At 38.0% G+C, this 26,888-nt stretch overlaps 1 protein-coding gene across 3 annotated transcripts; it reads left to right on the forward strand.

The window, feature by feature from the left end:
- Nucleotides 1–420: 420 nt before the first annotated feature.
- pxk (PX domain containing serine/threonine kinase) lies at nt 421–25,002 on the forward strand. Of its 3 annotated transcripts, none has more exons than XM_017704813.2 (19): nt 422–727; nt 3,402–3,452; nt 5,896–5,943; nt 6,234–6,420; nt 7,820–7,897; nt 10,046–10,119; nt 10,440–10,514; nt 14,135–14,239; nt 14,547–14,648; nt 14,871–15,032; nt 15,364–15,481; nt 15,583–15,661; nt 15,751–15,799; nt 16,468–16,545; nt 16,692–16,778; nt 16,898–16,961; nt 17,490–17,549; nt 18,086–18,116; nt 21,766–21,904. In XM_017704813.2, exons 1-18 carry the CDS (start codon nt 626–628, stop codon nt 18,103–18,105), a joined length of 1,539 nt encoding a protein of 512 aa, XP_017560302.1. In that variant the 5' UTR covers nt 422–625; the 3' UTR covers nt 18,106–18,116; nt 21,766–21,904. The 3 variants fall into 3 exon arrangements, with proteins under 3 accessions (XP_017560301.1, XP_017560302.1, XP_017560303.1); XM_017704814.2 differs by having other exon boundaries at nt 18,089–18,116; XM_017704812.2 differs by lacking the exon at nt 18,086–18,116 and having other exon boundaries at nt 421–727; nt 21,766–25,002.
- The last annotated feature ends 1,886 nt before the right edge of the window (nt 25,003–26,888 follow it).

The following is a 26,888-nucleotide window of genomic DNA, read 5'->3' on the forward strand; positions in this document are numbered from 1 at the left end:
TTTGTTTGATTTAATACCTTTATAGCTTAACGTTGCCCTGGGGCAATGAAACATTTATGCTGTTGCGTAAATATCGAAAGGCTGAAACATTTTACTTTCATTTCTGAGTAATCTCTGAGTAATAAGTTGGCTTCTCACTCGAATTTTTCGTTCCACCTTAAATGGCACAGCTGTTAACTGGGTTAAATCGTGGCGCCTACACAGGCGCCATAATGTAACTGCTGCAGTGCTTAAGGTGGAACGGAAAATTCGACGGAGAAGCTGACGAATCTAAACCAACTTCAGCTTCGCGACGACAGGTTGACATTTTATGTGTTTACTCCCAACCGCCTGTTTATGTTTACGCTACTCACTGAGTGTAAACACATATGAGTTACCCCCCCCCCCCCCCCGCCCCCTGCTCGGTTCCCGTCCCTCGGTCCGTCGGAGGCGGGATCAGAGCGGCATCGCCGTTGATGAGCCGCTCAGAGGAAGAAGCTTCTGTCAACCTCTCTCACCCTCCCTCCGCCACAATGGCAAATAAACAGCTTTTTAGCTGAAGGACCTGCTTTTCCTCGCTACATATTTTTGGTACGAGACATCGGAGCTACTGACGCGTCCGCTGTTCGAACAGCTATTCCCAGAAATGGCTTTCATGGAGAAACCGTCCGCCGGGAAGCTGCTGCTGGACGACACGGTCCCCCTGACGGCGGTGATAGAAACCAGCCAGAGCCTCCAGTCCCACACGGTAACTCGGAAATTTTCGGGGACAGCGGCTTGTTACGCCGACCTGAGAGTGAAAACATTAGCCAGATATTATACTTACATCTCTAAGCATCTTTTCATCTCAGTCAGCGAGCAAATAGTCTCAAAATCTGCCTAATTATTCATCTAAATAACCGCTTCCACATTCAGCTATCATACTGCTAACTAGCCAGCTGGATCATGTGAATGTCATATACGCAGCTAACACACAGGCTACCTCGTTTGGGTAGCTGAGGACAACCAGACGACTTTAAAACTCACAGGCCAAGTTGCTAATTATTCATGTACTTAAAATCCAAGATATGCGTAGCTATGTAGCTTAGCGAACCAGCTGGTCAACATTTGTTAGTAAAATCAATTGCTGGCTACGCGTAGCAGCAGCAGGCTAACGTTGATTAAGTAAATGGAGGCTCGTTTCAGCTGAATTCGTCAGTCCTCGGCAGTAACGTGGAGCTGCTGCTGTAATTAAAACTTGAACATTCTTATTTCATGTTGAAAATAATCTGTCACGTCCTTTTCCCCCTTTAAAAAAACCATCGAGGCTAGTGATTTTTAACTTGGCTACTAAGACTAAGGAGATTTTCTCCCCTGATCGGAAAGGGAAATACAGTGGTTGAGATGTAAACACACTCATTCCTAGCGGTTTGGTGGGAAATGCTTCATTGTAGAGAAATTTACACGCTCAGATTTCTTTACAGTGGTGGTGATGGGAACCAGGGGTCGCAATCCAAAAATCACCAGCGAACCTACACGTGTCTTCTGAGGTTTTATAACGATGGTGATAAAATAGTGGTAACTTTTGGGGGCATTTTTCTATAGAGCACCGTTCACGTAGCCCTCCACCATAAATAGATGAAAATAAATCAGTTGCAGTATGTTTTAGGCCCAAACTGTAACAGTGTCTCAGACAGCAGGCAGTGTATTTATAACCATTTCATGGAATGACTTTCTGGTTCCTGTCACCACCACTGTGAGTATTTCTTCATCAGTACGGACCACTCTGAATGACTTCTTAACCATTAAAACGTGGAGAAATTTAGAAAAATCTGTGGAGTTTCCCTTTAACCTTAATTGTCCGCGTGACCTGCATTTTCCCTTTTGCCTGCACGTCTGTTTTTTCCCCCCAACATTTCCATAGCCACTCAGAAAGCAACACAGCTGCTCTCTTGTTGACTGCAAACAGCCCAGTAAAATTACAATGACAGGCCTCCCTATGTTTTCTGTCAGCACCATGGTTGTTTGTGAAATGCCAACGCCTCAGAATGAACCAGGGAACTGCCTGGTTTCAGCTTGTGTTGTTCAGAGTCAGATTTCTCCTTAGTTTAATGTTTACTTTTAGTGTATGCTCTTGTTTGTTGTGGCAGAAGAGCTTCAATAGTGTGTGAAGAGAGCCAGTGACTCTAAAGAGATAGTAAACAACTAAACTCTTTCTTCCCTAAGTCTATACCCATGTTGAAACCTTGAGCATCAACCAATACTGAAGCGAATCTGATATTGTATCTCTGAAAGCCACTAAGCTCTACCTGTAGTTAAAGCATTTTGCTTAAAGAGAAATGCCACCAATCTTTCAAAATTCTGCATAACTGATTGATTAAGATGTAAAGACAGACCCTGTTTACACCTTGCATCTACGCATGTTTTCAGTTATCGGCGCTCATTCGAAGTTCACTTGACCAGAAGTCTGCACACAAAACATGTTAATGTGAGGTGTGAACAGGCCCAGACTAGAGTTGTTTACAGGTGGTGATGGGAACCAGGCATCTCACAGAAATTGTTACGAATACCTGATGCCTGAAGCTTTGCCTTTTGATAGGTTTGAGGTTTTGGTTTTGGCTTAAGACATTTTTTTTATTTGTTTTTATTATTTTTACTTCAGTGCTTTCAAATGCGTTTGTGGTGGGGAGGGCAACATGATGCAACCCTGATTTACAACTGTTTTCATTTCAGCATAAAACGTAGACACATGTAGCTTCACAGGTGGTTTCACAGGTGTGTTCTTGACCCCTAGTTGCTTTTACCACCGCTGTAGACAAATCTGCGTCATTCAATTTCTCCACAGTGAAGCATTTCACATCAAGCCGCCCTGGATGACAGTGTTTACAGTTCAATTACAAAATGGAATTTAAAAAATTTGGTGGTGTTCTTCTGTAAGACAAACCTTTAAAAGCAGGTTAGCCTTCTGAAACTACCTAATGATCTACTTAGTGCTACTTAGAACTACTTAGTGCTGTTTCAGGATAGATTTGTTACATGCTTTGATCAGATTCAATCATTTTTCTTTAGAAATATCAGATCCAGCATTGTCCGTTTATACCCGCTGACCCAGGTCATCTCTAAGCACTATACAGATTGACGTAATGGGTTAATGCTGTAAATTGTAGGCTAAGCTCAGGCCTGGCACACTGGGCTGTATTATATCTGGACTTTGGACTTTTTTTTTTTTCTTTTTTTTTTTTTACCCCTGTTTATTCTCCTGTTCCAGTTCCAACATGAGTAAGCCAAGTGCATCAGCACAGTAAATAAACCTCTTTATAAGTCTAAGAAGTGGTTAAGGGGCATAAATAACCATACAGTAACATAGTCTTGTGATGTATTGTTGTCATTTTGTGGAGGTGTTTGTTCTCAGGGATTTTAATAGGCTGCTTTTTTATCTCCAGGAATACATCATTCGTGTCCAGAGGGGAGTCTCAACAGAAAACAGCTGGACAGTAAGTGTTTGTTTTGGATCAGCTGAATTTAGTCAAACGTTCAACGCGCATCCTTCTCTTTTTTGAGCTCTGCAGCTGGAGGCTTAATGAACTGGAGATCCTGCGAATGTCTTCTGATTCAGGGTGTATATGTTATACAAGAAGAATCACCTCTGTCTTTCAAACACAGGCGATTTATAAAAAGTAGTAAATGGAGTCGTTTCGGTTAACAGTTTTACTCCACATGTTCAAGGCTTTCATAATGATGTTTCACAATCCAAACTCCCACTTAGTGAGCATGTGCATTGAAATCTTAAATCTGTTCATTCATTTCACGCATAAAGCATCGACTCCTGCAAGAGAGTTGCATCTGGTTATTTCTGTTGTGTATTCTACACTGATATGCTGTCTGTGATGAGGCTGTACACATAAGCAGGTTTCCATTTTGCTAAGTTTGTCCAAAGCTGCAGAGCTTACAGTAAAAGGATGTAAGGTGGCTTAATCACCAGTGCTTGCAGGCTGAAGACATTAGCTAATTCAAACCAAAGATGCAGTTCCTTGTTTGGAAACCTGAAGGTCTTTTAGTGTAATAGCTATTTACACTGAACAATAGAATAACCCAATGTGTAACTTGGTCAGGGGTGCCCAAACTTTTTGCCATGGGGAGGCCAAAATGCAATACTTGTGGTGGACGAAAAGCTAAAAGACAAAACAATAGATGTTAGATGGAAGTTTGGCAGGATTTAAAATGACATTTTAGGTTAATTCATCTCAATAATTGTGGCTAATCACTGAGTGTGCACAAGCACTTAATAATCTGCAAAAAAAAAAAAAAAATCAGATTTAGTCAGTAAACTGATCAACGCGCTCAGGTAATCAGGTAATGGGACTGCATGAGTGACATGACATGCAACCAGCCAGTAAACTCACAGAAGACGATGTGACGTAATGTAATATAAAACTTCATCACACCACTTTACCTGAAAATATCAACACACATCATCTGGAAGATGAAGAATATTTAAATCCTTCATCATGTCAAGCATGTGTTTTGTTTCAGCATCACTCCAAAAGCATTTTGCTGCATCTCACAGCAAGTCTGCTTGCTTATTTCTGGGACCACAGTCTGATTTGCACTTGCGGAGACTGAGAAATCCAAAAGAAATCAGAGTAAGAGTTCACATACACTGAGAAATCTGATTACTGAGCTAAAACCCAGCTCTCTTTCTATGATTTCTTAATCTGATTTCTAGACCTAAGAGATCAGAGGGCGCTGTTTACATGATCATTTGAATAATCGAATAACTGCAGAAATCCAATTGTGATCAAATTAGAGTGCAAGTAAACATACTCCTTGAGATGACTGAGGGGATTAATATGTAGTCATGCACTCTAGAGAAACTTCTTGACGTGGATTTCTTTACATTGGTAGTGATAGTAACAAAGGGTCACCATGTCTACAACGCAAATCATTTTATTTACTATCTAGAACCAACAGTGGACTAACGTGTCTTCTGAGTTTTTATATTGAATGATGATAAACTATTTTGCCTCACAACATCCTGCATGTGCCCCTCCACCATGAACGTATTTTAGAAACAAAGACCTTTTCAAATGCATTGTAAAGTAATGCCTCAGACATCAGGCAGCATATATATAACAATTTTGTCCACTATCTTTCTGTGAGGGGGCCTTAAGCGGCATTAAGCAGTTTGGATGTCTGGTTCTTATCACTGCTGCTGAGAACAGTTTTTTCACTGTAAATCTCTCTGAACAGAGCATTTCACATCAAACCACTTTGAAAGAATTTGTTTACATCGTAATGATGAAATTATGCAGAAATTGAGAAATCATTGCAGTTCACCTTTAAAGTATGTCTAAAGTGGCCAAACTGGCTGACTAGCTGTTGTACTTTGTAGTTTGTTACTCACCACTGCCCTCTAAAGGTTTTATGGCATATGTCAGAGCTTCAAGCTTCTGGTGTTTTGTACCACCCACGTCCTGTCTCGATAAATACGTGTGTTGTTTTTATTTTATTATGTATTTGCTTCAGTACACCTCATGAAAGTGCAATTTTTGTTCCATTTGTGGAAAATAGTTGTGATCAGCTCAAATAATTGCAGTCAGATGATTATGTGAGTAGTGTGACATATTACACTGTATTTTGTTAGTAAAATATTTTTTTAAATGCAGTTTTAAAATTGAAATAGGATTTAAATATGTGAATATATAGTATTAAAATAAAATGGGAAAATTGAACATCTTAATGGGCCAAACTGCAGGCCACACTTTGGGCAGCCCTGAACGAGATATATATGTATAGGACATGATGTTGAAAATCTGTTATTTGTGGGAGAGAAAAATTTGATTTGAATCTGTGAAAAACTAACGTGACCCAGCTTGCTACAATGAGAACTCTTGAGCGTTTGATGACTTAATGCTTTTTGTTCTCTAATACTTCTAGGTCATCAGGAGATACAGTGATTTCGACATGCTTAACAATAGCCTGTTGGTGAGTAAAATGTGTGAATTCCTGCCACATAGTGAAACACACTGTACATGAAAACATGACTGGAATGTCCACTGAAGTGGTCTGTAGTTACACTGCGTTTTCAGCACAAGTGAGGATGTGTGTTGCTGACTCTTCACAAACACGTTTCCCGCTTAATCCTGGAACTCCACTTTCCAGTAAAAGTGATTACAGGCGCATTGTTTCTTTCGTTCGTTCTTTCTTTTCCTCTGCTTTTCTCTGCCTGTCTGTCCCGCCCACTCACTGGTTCTCTGCCTGTCTTCATGCGTCAGATCTCTGGCCTCAACTTGCCCCTTCCCCCCAAGAAGTTAATAGGGAACATGGACAGAGAGTTCATAGCGGAGCGGCAGAAAGGTCTTCAGGCCTATCTCAACTTCCTGACCCAGCACCACATCCTCTCCAGCTGCGAGCTGGTCAAAAAGTTCCTTGACACCAACAATTATTCTGCGAACTACACAGGTATGTGGAGTCAGATTAAGGACACAAGGATTTGGAGGGGGGGTCTTGCTTCTATAGACTAATTTTGGGAATGGACTTCAGGAAAAAGGGACACAATAGGACGATGGAAGATAAATGACTTTAGTTAGTTTATTGATTCAGTAGACTAAACGTGCAAGATGACGTCAACCTGGACCTTTTTATCTGACTAGTTAATGTGGCTGGTGATATTTAGCACGACCCATCAAATCATACTACTTAAAAAACAGAAATAGTTGTTTTCCCGTAGTCTTCCATCAAAATATAAGAACTTTTGTCCACCTCAAAAAAAAAACATCATGTGTTTTTAGGGAAATCAGACATGAATTGGGAAATCATAACACAATGCAATGTATTTCCAAGTTTAATATACTGGGTGGAGGTGTGGGTGGAATGGTGACACATGTTATTATTCATAATCATTTTTACCGCGTGCTATTGCACCATCATTACAGGAAACAAGTTTTATCTTTTATTATATGATGAATCATGCTAAATATGACTAGGAACATGAATCAACAAAGTCAAAAAGGCCAAATTTTGATTTCAGGTTAAGGCTACAGAGAACAACTACAGAGCTTTTGTGCATGTACAAGCTCTTTAGATGTTTTTAAATCCGGATTTAAAAAAATAGTTGTTTAGACTAGCATATACCTTGAGTATTCTGACTCATTTTTGTGTTTGTAATTGTGCCTTTATATTCATTTAGACCCTAGTGTTTTATCCTTTACATATTTTACATGTGTTCCTATGTAAAACACTTTGAGAATTTGTAACCAACATTAATGCATGTTATTACTGAATGCATGTTTATGAATAATTGATGGTGTATAGAGTTTGAGTAAAGACATGCTGTTACTAGTACAGCAGAGAACTTTAGTAGAAAACGCCTGTTTTGACTTCATTGTTTCTGTGATATTAAAAGAACTCATTTACATTTATGTATCTGCCTATTTAGCCTAGCTATGCCCATTCACACTAAAGTTCTAAGGAGTGTTGCAGCCCAGCTTGCTTATTGAACGAGGCACAATACATGGCAGTCCAATCAGAATAGAGATCATTTATCTAAAATCAGTTTTAAAGGCACAGTAACAAAATGGCCTGTTTAATTCTAAGGGATAAAGAAAGGTTGGAAAATGGTGCTGTAAAATGAATTAAGACCATTTTGGTACATGAAATCACACAAACTTTTATATGTATATTTTATATGTATATAATATAAAGTGTGTGTGTGTGTGTGTGTGTGTGTGTGTGTGTGTGTGTGTGAACCGCAAGAGAAAACGTGAAATAAAACACAGATATAGTATATGGCTTTTTTTTCCCAATATGCTTTGCCACACTAATGTTTGTTTTTCTAACTACCTTAACTTTTTATCTGCAGAAATCGCCTTGCAGCAAGTGTCCATGTTCTTCAGATCTGACCCAAAGTGGGAAGTGGTGGAACCATTGAAAGACATAGGTAAGTAAAAGTTGATCATCTCCTGGGATCAGTAAATCATTTAAAGCCATTTCCTGATTCGGTGCATGTGCAACCATGATTCATCAGCGGCACCAGGGTATTTATTGGGTTGTTAGCAAGTTACAAGCATAAGATATGCAGTGTTTGTTCCTAGAAAGGAAACTTTGTGGTCCTGCAGAGTTAGAAAGTGACCAGGTGGCTAGGGCAGTATTACCAGTAGCACCTGTATGGCAGCTAATGGTTTACATTGGCTTTGTTTGGATATTCTTTGTGGTTGTAATTGTTCTGGGGAATGCATGTGTTTTTAAAACCCTTATCTGTAGTTCACTTTAAAACTGCATAAATATGTTTGTCACTGTTCATGTGTATTTATTGCACACATTTGTAAACAGTTGATTTTTCAAGGAAGTCATCATTAAAATTGAAATAACGCGTGAATAGAGGTTCTTAGTGGGTCAAGGCTTCAGGTTTATTGCTGTAATTGGTGCACTAGTACAACTAAAATGGAATTCTTTCTTGAAGGTATCTAAACAAGATGTTTTAATACAGCATACACTGGCCACTTTATTAGAAACGTCTACCTTGCTGGTGTACAGTAAAAAACTGTAGCCCATCTGTTCATGTACAGTTAGTGTTGGCTATCCTCTGACCCTTCATTAATGGGCAGTTTCTGACCACAGAACCGCTCCTAACTAAATAATTTTGGCAGACCACTATCAACTTAGCAGAGACACTACTGCAAGTAAAAAACCACAGGAATCTAAACTGGCTAATGATAAACAGGGTGAAGGCGGCTGATAATTTGTACTGCAACAGATGTTTAATTGCAGTTTTTTAAATTGTACACCTGCGTAGTAAACTTATGAGGTGAGTGGTGTGGCCACTCACCCTGTCGTTGGTGTGGCCAGTGGTAATATACACATTATACATATGTGCATATACTCAGACATATGCTCTATTTGGCAGTAACCATGGCAATATGCAGGCAACACATAAGCAGTGCACATTATATGCAGACTCTTTATTTTGGCAGTAACACTGTATAATGTATAAGAAAAGGACTACTAAGTGTTCTGTCCACAAACATATTACACTAGTTTCTTTTCATCATGCTAGGATTCTTGCAGGCAAAGACTTGAACCTTTATGTTCGTTGTTGTTTAATTTGTAAAAATACCATCCACATTTCTTGGAATATAAGCCTAAATGGACCATTTGATTTTTGAAACTAGTTTAACTGTGTTTTTAAAAGCATTAAGGCCATCAGAGGCCATGAGTTACAGTGACAGAGGTAAGGGGTGGTGTTGGTCACCCATCACACTATATTGCAGTCATTTCATGAATGCTTAAATTTGTCATATAATAAATACACCAGCCATGCATGTTAAAATATAGCAGTGGTTAATATACAAGACCTTTATAAATAACTTTTGCTTCAAATTACTACCGTTTCAGTCATTTCTGCTAGCACCTATGGGTTACTCGTGTTGTGTTAGCACCACGCTGGAAATGTTATGCATTTGTTTTCTCACACTGGGCTTAATACTAATTTGCCAAAATCACCAGCATTGGATGCTTATAAGGGGAATATTGTTTTCTTAGAATACTGTAATTTTACAGCAAATTCTTCAGTAAATACTTCAGTTCAGAGCCTAATGCTGAATTTTAATGAAGGAGTCTTTTCACTTCTTAGCTAAGTGCTTGATCAGCCTAGTTTAGCTTCTAGAAAATAAGTTATCAGCTTCCAGTTGAGTAACTTTAAGTGGTTTTAAACTGTTTACTTCATATCCATGCTGGTGCCTGGTCCAGTCTATCAGTATGCATCATTTACCACAATGGTTATTCATAACTTGGAACATATATACAGAATTCAGTTGATGTAAGGCAGTCGTAGGTGTGTGTATAGTGAGTGTTTGGTTGAGCCTTCATCAATATAAATCAGAATTTAGAAGTGGAACAATCCATTGTATAAACATTGTTTAACTGAGAATTATCCCTTAGTCTCATTTCTTCTGTTTATTATTACATTATAATTTTTCCATCAACCTTTTCCATCAATATTTCCATCAAACCCAAGGATTATAATGACAAAGCTTAACCAAAATTGACCGAGAAGAGGGTTTAAATAAACTGTCTGTTCTTTACACAGGCTGGAGATTACGAAAGCGGTACTTCTTAGTCAAAAACAAAGAGCAGCCTAAGGAGCGACAAGTCTTAAGTTGGGTGAGTTGTGTTTTCACCTCAAATATGCTTTTATCATTGTGGTGCCACACTTTCTGTAAGATCAGTGTAATCCTGTACTGTGTCCCTGAATTGCTTAATTCTCCTTGTTGCATAACCTCGATTTAGCAAACACCTCCTGAGGTTGGTTGCGTGAAACAGCACACTATTAGGGAATACTAAAGAAGTGCTTAGTTAATATGCTATTTCCGCCTAGTTCTTTTCATTCGAATGCTCTAAAGTTAGCAGTCATTTGAGAAGTCTAAGTGTGCTTTTGTCTAATGTACAGGTTGTTTTTGTTCTGTTTCTTACTCTGATTTCAGGTTGATTTGGGTCCTGATAAGTTTTTGTCAGATAAAGACCTTCAGTCCACAGTGAAGCTGCTGCCTTCTTTGGCTGTAAGTCTCCCTTTTTGGATTTTTGATTGTGTCTATAAAATCCCCTCATTAGAATGTACAGATGTGAGACGAGAAAGCTGTTCTGTCCATACATGTGAGCCTGTCCACAGCTGTGCTTGGCCCTGGTCCTTCTATGTAATAGCTTGGTTAATTCTATGTGTGCATTCATTGCAAGAGGTCACCCAAACCCCATGAGGAAATCCTCCAGGCAGCTCCCTTTGAACCTCTTGATTAGTGCACCAAAAACCAAACTAATCACATGTTGAATATTTAAAGTGACACTAAATAAAAAAAATACAGCCCCATTTCCAAAAAAGTTGGGATGCTGTGCAAAATGTAAATAAAAACAAAATGCATTGATGTGGAGATCATTTAAACCCTATATTTAATTGAAATTAGTACAAAAGATTTCCTGACAGTGGTGGGGATAGGAACCAGGGATCACCATGTCTACAGCGCCAATATACACTCACCGGCCATTTTATAAGGGACATCTGTTCAATTGCTTGTTAACACAAATAGGTAATCGGCCAATCACTCGGCCGCAACTCAGTGCATTTAGGTATGTAGAGGTGGTCATGACAACTTGCTGAAGTGCAGACCAAGCATCAGAACGGGGAAGAAAGATGATTTAAGTGATTTTGGTTGCTGGTGCCAGACGGGCTGGTCTGAGTATTTCAGAAACTGCTGATCTACTGGGATTTTCACGCACAACCATCTCCAGGGTTTACAGAGAACGGTCTGAAAAAGAGAAAATATCCAATGAGCGGTGGTTGTGTGGACGAAAATGCCCTGTTGATGTGAGAGGTCAGAGGAGAATGGGCAGACTGGTTTGAGATGATAGAAAGGCAACAATAACTCAAATAACCAACCAAAATCTCTGAGGAATGTTTGCAACACCTTGTTGAAAGTCTGCCACAAAGAATTAAGGCAGTTCTGAAGGTAAAAGGGGTCCAACCTTTTATTAGCAACCTAATAAAGTGGCCGGTGAGTGTAGACATTTTATTTACTGTTCACCACTTGAATCTACACATCTTCTATATTTGTGTGTGTGTGTGTGTGTGTGTGTGTGTGTGTGTGTGTGTGTGTGTGTGTGTGTGTGTGTGTGTGTGTGTGTATATATATATATATATATATATATATATATATATATATATATATATATATATATATATATATTAGTGTGTGTGTGTGTGTGTGTGTGTCTATGTATGTATATATGTATGTATACATGCAAGTTATCCTACTATTTGTAAATTATGGTGGAAAATAAGTATTTGGTCACCCATAAACAAGCAAGATCTCTGGCTCTCACAGACCTGTAACTTCTTCTTTAAGAAGCTCTTCTGTCCTCCACTCGTTATCTGTATTAATGGCACCTGTTTGACCTTGTTATCTGTATAAAAGACACCCGTCTACAGTCAGACTCCAAACTCAATCATGGCCAAGACCAAAGAGCTGTCGAAGGACACCAGGAAGAAAATTGTAGACCTGCACCAGGCTGGGAAGAGTGAATCTACAATAGGCAAGCAGGTTGGTGTGAGTAAATCAACTGTGGGAGCAATTGTAAGAAAATGGAAGGCATACAAGACCACTGATTATCTCCCTCAATCTGGGGCCCCATGCAAGATCTCATCCCATGGGGTCAAAATGATCATGAGAACGGTGAACAAAAATTCCAGAACTACACAGAGGGACCTGATGAATGACCTGCAGAGAGCTGTGACCAAAGTAACAAAGGCTACTGTCAGTAACACACTACCCCACGAGGGACTCAAATCCTGCGATGCCAGGCGCCCTGCTTAAGCCAATACATGTCCAGGCCCATCTGAAGTTTGCCAGAGAGCATATGGACGATCCAGAAGAGGATTCGGAGAATATCATGTGGTCAGATGAAACCAAAATAGAACTTTTTGGTAAAAACTCAACTCGTCGTGTTTGGAGGAAGAAGAGTTGTATCCCAAGAACACCAGACCTACTGTGAAGCATGGGGGTGGAAACATCATGCTTTGGGGCTGTTTTTCTGCAAAGGGGACAGGACGACTGATTAAGTGTTAAGGGAAGAATGAACGGGGCCATGTATCGTGAGATTTTAAGCCAAAACCTCCTTCCATCAGTGAGAGCATTGAAGATGAAACATGGCTGGGTCTTCCAGCATGACAATGATCCCAAACACACCGCTCGGGCAACGAAGGAGTGGCTCTGTAAAAAGCATTTCAAGGTCCTGGAGTGGCTTAGCCAGTCTCCAGACCTCAACCCCATAGAAAATTTGTGGAGGGAGTTAAAAGCCCATGTTGCCCAGCGACAGCCCCAAAACATCACTGCTCTAGAGGAGATCTGCAGGAGGAATGGGCCAAAATACCAGCTACAGTGTACTTAGACTTACAGGAAACGTTTGACCTCTGTCATTGCCAACAAAGGTTATGTTACAAAGTGCTGAGTTGAACTTTTGTTATTGACCAAATACTTATTTTCCACCATAATTTACAAATAAATTCTTTGAAAATCCTACGATGTGATTTCCTGGATTTTTTTTTTTCTCAATTTGTCTCTCATAGTTTTGAAGTGTTAGAAGTGTATCTATGATGAAAATTACAGACCTCTCTCATCTTTCTAAGTAGGAGACCTTGCACAATCAGAGGCTGACTATATATATATCTGGTGTTAAAATAGTCATAGGTTTTGGACAAAAATACACGTTTTTGGGTGCTATTTTGCAATACAACACCCTGCATGTCTCACTTCACTGTAAATTGATTTTACGAATATGTTTTAGGCCAAAACCTTTTCTAGAAATTATTATACTTTACAAATAGGCGCTGTTTGATGGTGTGAAGATTTAGGCATGCAGTTAGCGAGGTGCTATTTGGTGAGGTATAAACTTCCATTATTTGTTGGCTAAGTTTGCTTTGCAAAACTGAAGAAGCCAACTTGAGATACCAGATATGTCTTGGTGGATTTTCTTTGTTTATTGTATTTCTATCCTTTATTTGAGTTTTTTTTTTTTTTTTTGCTTTAAATACTTCCATCCTTACTGTAATCTACTTCTGTGGAATACACAGTTATTGCACATCTGACCTGACCAGGCACAGTTTGTGCTGCTGGTTGCGTGATTGATCTATCAGATATCTGAATTTGTTAAATTAAGCTGGTCTTTTCAATCTACTTCTTACATTAAGCCATAGTTATGCTGTAGAACCTTCTAGATAAATGTTCACAGTCTCCAATTGGTCTCCCTCTGTTTAGTCTCTTAGCGCAGCTGCTAATGATGTGAGATAAACAGGGTGGGGGGGGTGGAGAAAAACTAGACCACATGACCACATGTGTGACAATCATGCAGATGCAAAGCACCCAGTCATGCTGTCCTCCTCACAAAGAGGAGGATTATGTGAAACCTTCTTGATTTGGTTTGTTTTTCTACAGTCCAGATGTTTGAACACCATATGTGCTGTCTTTACTGGACGTGATGTGCCTTTTTTCTGTGTCAGTTGTGCCTGTAGTCTAATAAAGGTTTTCCTCTGATATTTCACCTTTACTGTTATTATCTGCTTGTTTGTTTGTGTTTTTGTTGTTAACTGATTTCTTCCTTTCTTTCTTTCTTGTTTCTGGTTTCACTACAGCATCCATACATCTGTCCAGTCACGTTTGCTTTTACTAGTGAGTCCTCAGCTTTAGTGATCAGAACCTTCAATGAGAAAGGCACGCTTAGGGATCATATTTGCAAGGTATGTGTCATTAAACTGTAAATGGCATTCTTTAAAATTCATAGAGAAGTTTTTGTTTTTGCAATTGCATGAATCATGACAAGGTTCAATGACCCAATACATGGATTGTACAATTCCTCTATCCATCCATCCATTTGTCAGTTCATCTATCCATCTATTCATCCATCAGTTTATCTATTTATCTATCCATCTGTCAGTCTGTCGATCAATTTATTTATAAATGTATCAGTCAGTTTATCTGTCAATCTGTCCATCCATCCAGCAGTCTGTCTTTCCATTCATCTGTTTCTCTTGTGTTGATATTTAGGTCAAGCCAAAGGAGCAGTTCCTAAAGAAGTACTGTAACCCAAAAAAGATCCAGGGTTTGGAGCTTCAGCAAATCAGGACTTACGGGAGACAGATTTTGGAGGTCTGGGAAAAATAACATCGCTGACTCATTACAGAAATACGTTATTGCAACAGTGATATTGTCTCCTGATTTAATGTAATTTCTTTTTTCTTTTTTTTTTTAATATATACTATGGCCTAGTGTGGTGCATACGTGTCTACATAGTATTTCTGCAGTTTAGTGTGAACTTTTGGTTTGATTTTTACAACTGTTAGAATATGTTTCTTTTCTGTGTTGATTTAGGCCCTGAAGTTCCTTCATGATAAAGGATTTCCATATGGGCATCTCCATGCATCCAATGTTCTAATTGAAGACAATGCGTGCAAACTCCTGGACATAGAGAACTCTCTATTGGGACTTCCCTCTTACTACCGCCCATACGTCACACAGTTTAGGAAAGTTAACGTAAGATCTTGGTCTTTTTACCGTTCTGTAGTGCTTTAAGACTATTGGCTACACAGTTGTAATGATATGATATCATGTTTGGTGTCACAGGCATTAAGACTTCATGCCATTCATGTTGTTTTAGGACGCACTCACATGTTTGATTTACAGTTAAGTAAGAACTTAAAACAGTTCTGTGTTAATGCTTTGGGTATATTTATCTTCAACACTCAGCTTAATTTTCATCAAAGGTTTTGCTTAAATAATGATTTAATGATTTCTTTTTTAGTATTGTTGAAAGTAAATGGTTAAATGCCTGAGAGGTAATTATATTTGACCTTGTTTTTTTCAGACCACAGAGAGCATTGATGTCTATTCCTTTGGGCACTTGCTGTATGAAATGACGTACGGGAGGCCTCCAGATGCTGTACCTGTGGACCAGTATCCCTCTGCTCCCTACACCTCAGTCGGTGGGTCGGCTAAAAAAAAATTGCATCTTTTTAATTGGCACAAGTGTATCTGAACACTGTGTACTGTAAACCTGGTAATTAAAGTTCCACTTTTCTCTCAGTCTCAGTACTGCAGTCCATACTGTCCACTGAGGCTTGTAAATCAGGAATGCCCACTGTTCCTCAACTTCTGCAAACACCGTGAGTAGTGATACTACTTCTCCAGCTTTTCACACTGTTTTGTAACTACGACAAAAAAAGTAATGTAAATGTCATTTTTGGCTTTACAGACTATTCAGTGATGTGCTACTGTTCAACTCTGAAAAGCCCCAGTTCAAGGTAATGTGCGTTTTGTGCAGAATTTACATAAATGAGATTAATGCAAAGGAAATGTTTTAACATTGTCAGTATGTGGGCTATTGACAGAAAAAAACTATTACTTCAGAAAAAAATGCCAATAAACATTAATACAATAAAAAAAAAGGTTGATTAGAGAATACAGTTACATATACACAAGTTTGTTTCTTGATTTCTCACTGCACATCATATAGATTTATTTAATTCCATCAACAACACTTGGATTAATTTAATGAGTGACTTAATAGATATGCCATATACTGACTTGTAACTTTAATAACTGGACTTGTTTATCACTTTTGTCAGAACAAAACCTCCTGAATGGTAACTGGAGAAGGAAAAAACATACGATAACACGTATGATTTGGAATCATTTTTGTTATTTTATATACAGTAACTTGGACAATGCAGGTTTAGATACTCAAGACAAGAAAAAGTAGCATCCAACTAAGTACTTTTACTTGTATGAACTTGTAAAGTTGTACAGGACTAGTATATAAGAACCATTTTGTGCATTTATCTGCAACCATGCTGGTTTTATTGTTTTGAAAACCTTTGAACTGTAGTGTATGTATCCATATATACATCATGTGAGAATGATACTGTCAGCTTATCTGTAAACATGTATTGCTTTCCTCTCTAAAACGTAGATAACCTCCAAATTGAAGGATGCCTTGAAATCGTCCAAAGAGTGCTTGGAAAAGCGTCTCCAAGAAGAACAGAGAGCAGTAAGTGTTTTATGTTCCTTTTGTCTTTGCGTACTGTATACTGAGGGAAAAACGTATAATCAGAGATAATTTGCATTTTGCTCACTGGACCTTTATGGCACTACCTTGATGCTGACACTGTCGCGCAATGTGTTTCCTCTGCGCAGATTCACCAGCACAGGAGGCTGACCCGGGCACAGTCTCACCACGGCTCCGAGGAGGAGAAAAAGAGGAGGAAGATTCTGGCTAGAAAGGTAGACAAGATGGTGGCTGAGCAGCTTTACAAATAATGATGATGAACAGAAAAACTGTATGCATGGTGTTGAACAAAATAGACACAAGTTTTTTTTTTTTTTGTACTTTGTTCCTTTAGAAATCCAGACAGTCTGCTTATGAAAATGAGGAAGATTTTTCAGTGAAATACAACAACAACTCTGGTGGGTTGTACATGATTACATTATTTTGTTATAGTTTCAGAAGAGGTGCTTGATGTAGGTTAAATCGGGGAAATGACCGGTGAAAAAAAGTACTTTCATAATCTCCCATTACTAGGTACTTTAAGTAAAGACTAAACAAAAACATTTCATCAGCTATGTAAATATATTGGGGTGCTTACGTTTGCATTTGATTGGACATACACACACTACTACACTACTGAGCATACCTGAAAAATTTAACAGAACAGCTTCAGCTTCTGATTGGTGTTTTGAAACTGTCTGCTTGTGAACAGGTCTAAATGTCTCTGAAGATATGATTTAAGAATGAAGAAGCTATTTTTGAACTATATATATATATATATATATATATATATATATACATATATACATATATATATATATATATATATATATATATATATATATATATATATATATACATACATACACACACACACACACACACACACACACACACACACACACACACACAAATCTTTTATTTATTTGTTTATTTATTTTTGCCAGGTTCAGGAGCAAGTTCTCCCCCTACTTGTCCTTCTTCTCCCACTCCTCCACCAGCACCAGGTATTTACCTCTTTGTAAATTATGTTTATTCTGAACATCTCATCTCATACCAAGATTGCACCAGTCATCTAATTTGATTCTGTAATAGAAAAAAATACATTTCTTTTGCAAATTCAAGCTTCCTTTCTGTAAATGAAGGTAAAGCCAATGAACAGTCAGGGGCTCAAAAAAAAAAATCCCCCTAGTGGTGAAAGGTGAAATGGTCTGAGTAGGTTTTATGCAGAGTTTATATTACATGTTATCTACATTTAAAAGTTCAGTGATTCAGTGATTTAATGAATGCTTTGATGCTAATCTTTTATTCACTTTTGATGTGCAAGAGTTATCCAAATGATCTTTAATTCACATCTTTTTTTTCTCACTGCATAATGAAACAAAACTCAAATGTGTTGAATGTGTTCTAAAATGATTTGTAATCATCTTCGTATTTAACACATCATATTCCACGTCCAACATGTGTGTTTTGATTCCTCTCATTCTAAAATGATCAGTAACGTGTATCTGCCTCTCTTTCCCCTCCTACGCTGTCTTCAAAGTAGAGCATGCACCATTTTGAACATGTGTGGGGTAAAGTAATTCAATAATAATTTCTTAATGATGTAAAGTTGCACTGCACCCTTCCTCAGTAGTGAGCTTTCTACCTGTGTGCCCACAACAATAAGGGTATCAAGGTAGTGCTGGGCAGCATTAGTACAGTTCAAGATCACAGTAATTTTCAAATTCAGCCTGGTGTCATGGTATTAAGTGATGTTTAAGTGTGCACTAATAAAGTTAGTAGGACACCAACACTTCACCCTACTCCTCCATCTCAACAAAAATCAGGTCACCCTACCCCAAGTGTGAAGGTGCAAAATGGAAGGCAAAGGGCTAAGTGATAGAAGCAAGGTGCTAAAATGGGATTGGGCTTTACTCTATACTAAAGTACCAAGCTACTTGTTTTGGACACTCTTGCAAACAAGGACCTGGCTGATATAGTGGCTGATATTACTAACCTACGGTATGATTCCTATTGGCTGATAATACAGCTGATAACTTTTGACATATTCTGAAAAGAACCAATTCATTGGAGAAGACCATTAAGCTTGGAGGAGTTGAAAGTGAAAGGATGAGGATGATGGATGGATACAATTAGAGGGATCATGAATCAGCCATTGGGAAGCCTGAAGCCCAAACAGATGAGAGAATATTCTGGAGAAACACTGTCCATATGGTCACCAGAATCAAAACAGACTCAATGGCACTTAATAATAAACAAGATAAAAATTTGTGCTTTTTTTGGCCAAGCGATTCGAACTCATGAACTCCCGATGTTAGGAGAAAACCATGTACGAGAGTGGTCACTGAGCAGCTCTATCATTCTGAAGTCGGCGTCATGCCCATATTAGGAACTCAAGGTCTAACTTGATTTCTCTATGATAAAAAGTAATGGGGTTTTAGAAAATTACCGCTGTGGCATACGAAAATGTTCCAGACCTGTCAGGTTTGGTCTTGCATACATTGCTTCTTCAAATGTCACTGTATCCTCCGAATTACGAGGTTGTTAATGAGTCTGAATATGAATTTTGCTACATACATGCTAATACCAAGCTAACACTCCTGCACATAGAAATAGTGTGGCATGAAAGTAAGGCTACTATTAAACATCATTACTGTTGTATAATAACAGCTTCTCCAGATGTACTCTTCTGTTACCAAAGCAACTTGACGACCACACTTGACAAAGTCTGTTGGTTTCTGTGGAGGATTTCGTCGAGGTTGCCGGTCTTATAAAGTTCAGTGTGCAGCGGTGTTATATTGTGACTATTGAATCACCTTTTATTTCAGAGGATCCAGTAACAGTCAAAGGAAAAATGACTGTATGGCAGAACGTATTGTGTTTGAAACATTATAATCTTATCTATAAATGAAGAATATATCAGCCAATGTTATGTTAAATATAAAATTTAAGACCCTTAAAATCAATATCAGCCACAAAATATTCATATTGGTGAGGCCCTACTGCAAATCTGACGCAGCTTGTTTTAGACAATGTTCTGTCTCTTAAAATTGCACCAATAAAATGTACATGTTGTAAACGTCAGCCAGACAGAAAGCACAATTACACAAAGGAACTTACTATGTATTTCATTTTTATGGATTTTAAATTTATTTCGAATCAAAATAAGGCACTGAGTACATGACTAAACTGTAGTTAACATTCAGGTCCAAGTTACCACAAGTAAAGCACTCAAAAAAGAATTAAAAAACTAAAAACAAGCTGTGTGGAGAAATGATACCACTACTATATGGACACTATATCATGATTATAGTGTTTATTTTGTGTCAGAAATATTACTGAACCTCAAAATCAGTACCACATTGTGTCATTCGCAGTATACGAGTGCAGACAATATGTTGCCCAGCACAACATCAAAGTATTTATTTACATTTTTGTCAAGTTATCCATCGACTGAAGTAGTGTTTCCTTTTGGGATAAAACGTCATTAAATCACATGTTTTTAAATCTGGCCTACTGAGAAAGGATTATGCAACTTTAAACTTCAGTCTGCAATGGCCTGCTCACCTGTCCATGGATTTTTCTCCCTTTTTTTCCTTCCTCACTTTTTCACATTTATTTTTGGCATACACATTCTAAATATTCAGGAGTCTTCATTATACAGATGTTTGGGTTTCATGTGGATTGTGATCACTTTAGTTATTTCTGTGGGTTTTTTTTTATTTATTTATTGATAAATGTGGCAAAACTGACTTATGTGAAGTGTGATTTGTTGAATTAATTAGGGGTTAAAGCATTCATCTAATATTTTAGTTTACAGGTTGCATTAAAGACTTTATTCATGCATTTGATTTACGAAGTCATTTTAAATCTGGACTCTAAGATTACAGTTTAATAATGTGGTTATAAGACATGGTGCTCTGTAGTACTTTTATAAAGGGCTCACTTTATAAAAGAAAACATGGCGAAGCTGTGGACATGTTTTCTTTTTTGTTGCAGTCTCTTTTTGTTGCTGCTTAAATGTTACCCCTTATTCTGGGCACATACTGCAGGATCCAATTTTAGCCCTAATTTGCCTCTCTGGCAAATTTTCAAGGTAGAAAATTGCTCCTCTGAGGCACAAGTAGGGCTGAGGAATAGATTATGTTGTGGTTTGAGGTATTCGCTTGTGTAATTACAGAGAAGCTTTGTTCTTTTTTTTTTTTTTTTTTTTGTTTTTTTTTTTTGTTTTGTTTTTTTTTTATGAGCATCTAAAAAATAAAAAATATCCTGTAGCGTGTGCCCATCTTTATGGTAAGTGCACCATTCTGCTTAGCCTAGCTGTGGCATGTGGCTGCGTTTAGTCCACAGAGGTTACAGTACCAGTCAAAAATGTGGACACGCCTGATGTTTTTTATCATGTTAATAATAATTTAAAGCTTTCTGCTCTCAGTCAATACATAGCAAAGCTTGATGCCAATGTTTGAGTTTAATTCTAAATTGTAATTCAACAGCATCATGATAAATAAAATAAAACGTATGTTTTTTTTCTGTTTCTCTTTGTTTTTTCAACCTCATGTTTCAGTGAATGCATTTTCTGCCTTTTTTTAATTAATATTTAACAAATGCACCAAGGACATTCTCACCCTTGGGCCGTTTCAGTGTCATAGTGGTCATGGTTTTCTGAGCATATGACCACGAAAAACAAACTTAGACCCTCTAAACACCCCCAAAAGCGAACCGAACTGAGACCACCTCTCGAGAAAACAGAAACCGGACAAAAATGCAAAATACTGTGGCAGAAACGCAGGGTCATTTTTCCATTTTGCACGATGGACTTATTCCAGTTATTTCAGTGTGGCTAATAGGAGAGCAGAAGGCAGGTCTGGTGGTTCCTCTCGCCACCTGAAAGGTCAGATTTATTAGAGAACGCTGCCCACTTTACGAGCGCTGCGCACACTATGACTGCTGTGAAAGGGATCTGCATTCTAATGGAGTTCTGGTCTGAACAAGAAATGGTCTAAGATCTTTTTATAGGTCGCTTTCATTGTGAACGCAAAAAGAACTGAGGTCATTTGCAGTTGGTTCCCTTTCAGGTACCCTTCTGTAAGTAGGCATGTCCAAACTTTTGACTGGTACTGTAGTTCTCCTGCCTTTGAGGCAGAGGTTTTAAACCCTGTGGAACACCTGTGAGTACAGTGGCCTTCGGTCATGCTAATGTTTGTTGTCTGGTCAACACAGGTGCTAAGCCAGTGACTCCTCTACCACCACCTCCTCCTCCACCTCCTCCACCTTCAGGGAGTGTCCCCGGCCCCCCCTCCCTTCACCCGCCTTCCGTTAACGGCGAGGGCCGCGGCGCCCTCCTCAGCTCCATCCAGACCTTCAGCAAAGGCAGGCTCAAAAAGGCAGAGACCAACGATCGCAGCAATCCACACATCTGAGAGACGGCCTGTTTTTGTACGACTCTTCATTCGACTTCTATTGTGCAATTCGTCCTTGGCTGACTCCTGTAGGGCGTCCAAGGTCTCATCAGTCACGCAGAAACTGGCAGTGTTCTTTAAAACAGGACTGCAGTGGAAAGCTTGAAAGATTGCTGTTTTTCATTTCCCAAATCAGCTGCAGATTGGAGTGTGTGGGTAATTGTGTGGAATCAATCTGGGGTCTACAGTGCTGCTATACAGAATCTAGTCCTGAAAACTGGACTCCAGCTGTCAGATTTTAAGAATTGGACCAGCATATTCGTGTTAATCACTTGCATATTACTGACCCCCGCAAACCAGACGCCCTACAACTGCAGCTACACAAGTTTTTTTTGTTTTGTTTTGGGGTTTTTTTCCAAGCACAAGCATATTTTTTTAAATGCTTTGGCCGGCTGAATTTAACTTGGACAGTTTTACTTTATATATTGTGCACATGTCTTTTTAAGTCATTCATACTCTTTATGGAGGGCTTTGTTTTAAAGAAAAGAATGGAGAAAATAGCTTTTGGGTTTGTGCCACATTTAACCATTGTGCCTATACAAGACAAGTGGTATGATGCTTGTTCCCAGATTTAGGAGCTGTATATAGTTCATTCTCCTCTTTGCAACAGTGTTTTTTTTTTGTTTGTTTGTTTTTTTTATGCAAGGTTACAATCAAGCCTATATTATAAGTATAATATTATTCCAGATTATCCTGTCCCTGTACCCTCATATAAACCGTCTGTGTTTTCAGGATTACATACCAATATCAGAGTCAAATACACATTTGGTGACTTTGTAAAAACTTGAAATCAGTTGACGTAAGCTCCGCCCACAAACGCCTTCTTTCGTATCTACTGTTTCATGACCGTTCAGCTTACTGCAGCACGTGACATTGGGCATGGAATGAATTGAGTGTGCTATTTAATACATTTTAAACATTTACAGTCTTATGCAGGAGTTTGAATAGCCCTAATCAAATGATATTTTGTTGATTTTCTCAGTGAAAGTAAGTCAACACATCCTTTATGGAGAGCACAAGTAAATATGGCATTTTTCTGCTAATTTTAGTTTACAATTTCTATTCAAATATTAGATCTTACTTTCGCACAGACCATATTCTAGGTTTTATTATAAGTGTTAAATTTAGCAAATAAACTTTAAAAAGCTTTAAAATGTGCAGACTTGTGTTCTCTGTAGAGGATGTTCATTTATTTTCATTTTCAACAAAACATGTCATTGGACTAAAATTTTGCATGTGATTTTGCCTATTCAGGAAAAATAAACAAATGGTAGATTGTCCAGAATGACTAACAGACTAAAAGGTGAATGTAAATAGCATCAGGAATAACGTTATAATTAATTTAAATTCCAGAATGTCTTAAGGTAGATAGCCTGATTTGTTAATAATAATAAACTGAAAATATTGTTAATAGATAATTACAGCTTCTAATTTATAGTATAAAACGGCTTTAACCTTTCGGTTAAATATGATACAGTGGTGTCTAGATACAATATATTTTTGGATACATCAGAATTTAAGAATGGCCTGAAAAAATGTTTGTGTTCAAGTTTGTGTCATGCACACCGCATATCTACATCTGTACTAGGGCCATATTGATTTCTCAGGATCATATATGATTTTTACTTCTGAGGTCAAGAATCAGTTTAACTTCATTCCAGCTTTGTTTATGAACTATGCAGATTGGTTTGGCTCAGATTAGTAAAAGTTCTCAAATGGTATTGTTTTTTTAGAGCCTGTCGCATGATGATCTAACAAAATAAAACTTAAAAATTACAACTATTGGAACAAAATAAAAGCCTGGTCAGTTGTGTGTAGGTGTGGTATGAGCCCTGCACCCTCCCTGTCCAGCTAACTCTGACAGGCTGCATCCAAATGCTAAGTTTTGATTTGTTGACTGTGGTTTCAAACAGTGGTTTTAACTTCAATCCACTGTTCCACGTTTTTCGCTATGTATTGCAATAATTATTATACCCTTACTCAACATTTATGAGATTTATTAAAACGTCTAAAAATACCTTTTGCCATGTAGTTTATAAGACTTCAATCTATATTTTAGATGTTATTGTGTACAATATAATAAAAAGCATTACTATAATGACAGTTTGTTACAAACTTATGAACTGGGCTGGACTAAGTTGGTTTAACTAATCAAAACTAGCTAGATTTAAAAAAAACTTACACATTAGATCAATTGCACAAGAAATAAAAAAAATACTCCTAGTCTATCCTAAAAATTTGATCTTTCACACACACCAATGAAAAATGTCATTTTGAAATGAATAACTCACCTTTGATGTAGCTATTTTGCAGAGTGCAGTCAACTGTCTGTAGTCTCTCTGATTTAATTTGTCTCATAGTAGCTACAATAGAAGGCGTCTGTGGGCGGAGCCTGGTTGAATAAACTCACCCAATGGGAATATTGACTAAGAACGTCCTTATTTTTGCACAGGTACGGGGAACAGTAATTTGAAAGAATCCTAGAATCCTCGCTTATTCAGGACAAATGATGGACTGGAACGTTAGCTAATAATTTGTACAGCAAAATCACATTCATGTAATTATCAGCCCGTCTGCGTATATACGCCTATACATTTTGCACTGTAGACAAAACAAACAGCTGAAAGGTGTTTGATGGAACCTGTAGGCCACGCGTTGAGCTCAGAAGTGAAGTATACTGGGGAAGGAAAATCGGTTTCTCTGCAGCACTTTACCACTGCTTGTTAAAAAGTGGTTTTGAACAGAGGTGTAAAGTTTACGAGATTTCATTACGTCATTAAAGACGCTGTAATGTATGGGAAGACGGTTAATACTGGAGCCGACAGTGCGTTTGCCACAGCCACTGCTGTAAGCACTGGAGGTGTGCATCCTCAGTTTCTAACAAGCAGAACCATGTTCTTGTTTTCCCTGTTGAAAAGACTCGTGTTGACACTATTTTAACAGAATGGTGTTTTTGTGCTTTCAGTTGTGATAATTCAAGTAAAAATGATGGAATGTTCATGTTGTCGTGTTCAGTTTGTCCGAACGTGTGTTTTGTATTAAATGTCAGCGTACAGATGCTTGTACTTAATTATGTCATGTAAACTAATGGTGTCAGTATTTCAGGTCAGAGTGAACTCCATATACAGTCGTGTGTAAAACCACAGCTGGCCCACAGGTTTGCTGAGATTTTTTTAATATTGGTCCATTTGGGGGGGGTTGAGTCTGACACCCCTGCTCTACAGAGAACACACTCCTGCACGTTTTAATGCACATTTACAGTTTACATTTTTACATATTACATTACATTAACATATTAGAAGAAAATATATAAAGTGTGGTTTGTGCAAAAGTTATGGCACATAACTTTTTACATTCACCCCACCCCAATGTGTTGAACTTGGCACATAACTAGAAATTGTCCACAGAAATGCCAAACATCATATTTGTTTTGTTGAGGATTTCACTTATTTTCACTTTAGAAGATATGCAATTTGGCCAAACTTGGCACAACTGTATACAATCACAAGCGTAAGCTTGTAGCTAAATGAATCTAAAAATAAATACATGGACAAATTCGGGTACAGTAATGAAGAGACTCCACACAGAAGTTAAATTAAGCCCAAAACAAGCCAGTTAGAGTGTCAGAACTGAAAGTACAGAAATCGTTATCAGTCCATGTCAATTTGTGAAAAGTTTGAAGAAAAAATATCTGATCTTTGAAATCATTTGTATTCAAAATGCAGTTTTTCTTTTTTCATTTTTTTTTCTATCAAACATGATTAATTAATATGCATACAGTTTAAGAAGCTCCACCTTGAGGTCAAAATGTTCAACAAATATTACATAAATGTGTACAAGTATTCTCAATATGAATATTTTAAATGTTTATTAAACGAAATATATTTTCTAAAAAAATGTATTTAAATGTAAGGAAAAGGACAGTAAATGGATTGTGTTTTGTCTGTAAAACATGAAAGGATGTAATAATTAACTATAATACGTTTTGCAGCCTGGACTGCTTTTTAAAGACATGGTACAGGGCAGCCAATCAGAGCCTAGCTTATTTACATCAGTTTTAAAGGCAGAGTAACGAAAACAACCTGTTTCATTCAGAGATGAAGAGAGGAAGTTTTGGGGGCATAAAACTGCACAAATGTTATGTGAGGACATCATAGGGGAAGATAAAATACAAGAAGAATATAGGATATGGGCCCTTTAGCCTTTATATTATAGTACATATGGAGCTAAAATGAAGGAATACTGAGCAAAAGGTCTTATTCTTCCAGCAAAAATAGGCATCCAAAGGATCACATGTTGTGCTTTTTAATTTCATACTAAACTATTTTTTTGTTCATTTTGTATAGTTTAAGCAATTGAGGAGGAGTTTTAAAGGGAAGCAGACAGCAAAAATATATCCTGTTTTTTTACCATTGAAAAACCTGCATGTCTTCTGAGTTTTAGATATGATGATGATGGTGAAATGGTGATAAATCTGAAAAAAGTTTTCTTTGGGGACTGAGTGAATGTGTATGTCTGTCTGTCTGTCTGCCCTGCGATGGACTGGTGACCTGTCCAGGATGTATCCTACCCTCCGCCCAATGACCGCTGGGATGGGCTCCAGCCCCCCCCCCCCCCCCCTCAGACGTCAGACTGTAATTATAACCATTTCCTGTAATAGCCGTTTAACGTAATAGCTTTTAGAGGCGGACGTCTGGTTCCTATCACCACCACTGTGGACAATACTGACTCGGTAAATTTCTCTAAAACGGACCATTTCATACCAAACCACTCTGAACGACTTAGCTTACATCTTAAAGATTTAATTATGCTGACGTTTTGGTAAAGCGATGGCAATTTCTCTTTAAATACTACTTCACAGAAAATGGCAGCAGCCGCAAGTCA

The sequence above is a fragment of the Pygocentrus nattereri genome, chromosome 21 (assembly GCF_015220715.1).
Source record: "Pygocentrus nattereri isolate fPygNat1 chromosome 21, fPygNat1.pri, whole genome shotgun sequence".
Classification (NCBI taxonomy): domain Eukaryota; kingdom Metazoa; phylum Chordata; class Actinopteri; order Characiformes; family Serrasalmidae; genus Pygocentrus; species Pygocentrus nattereri.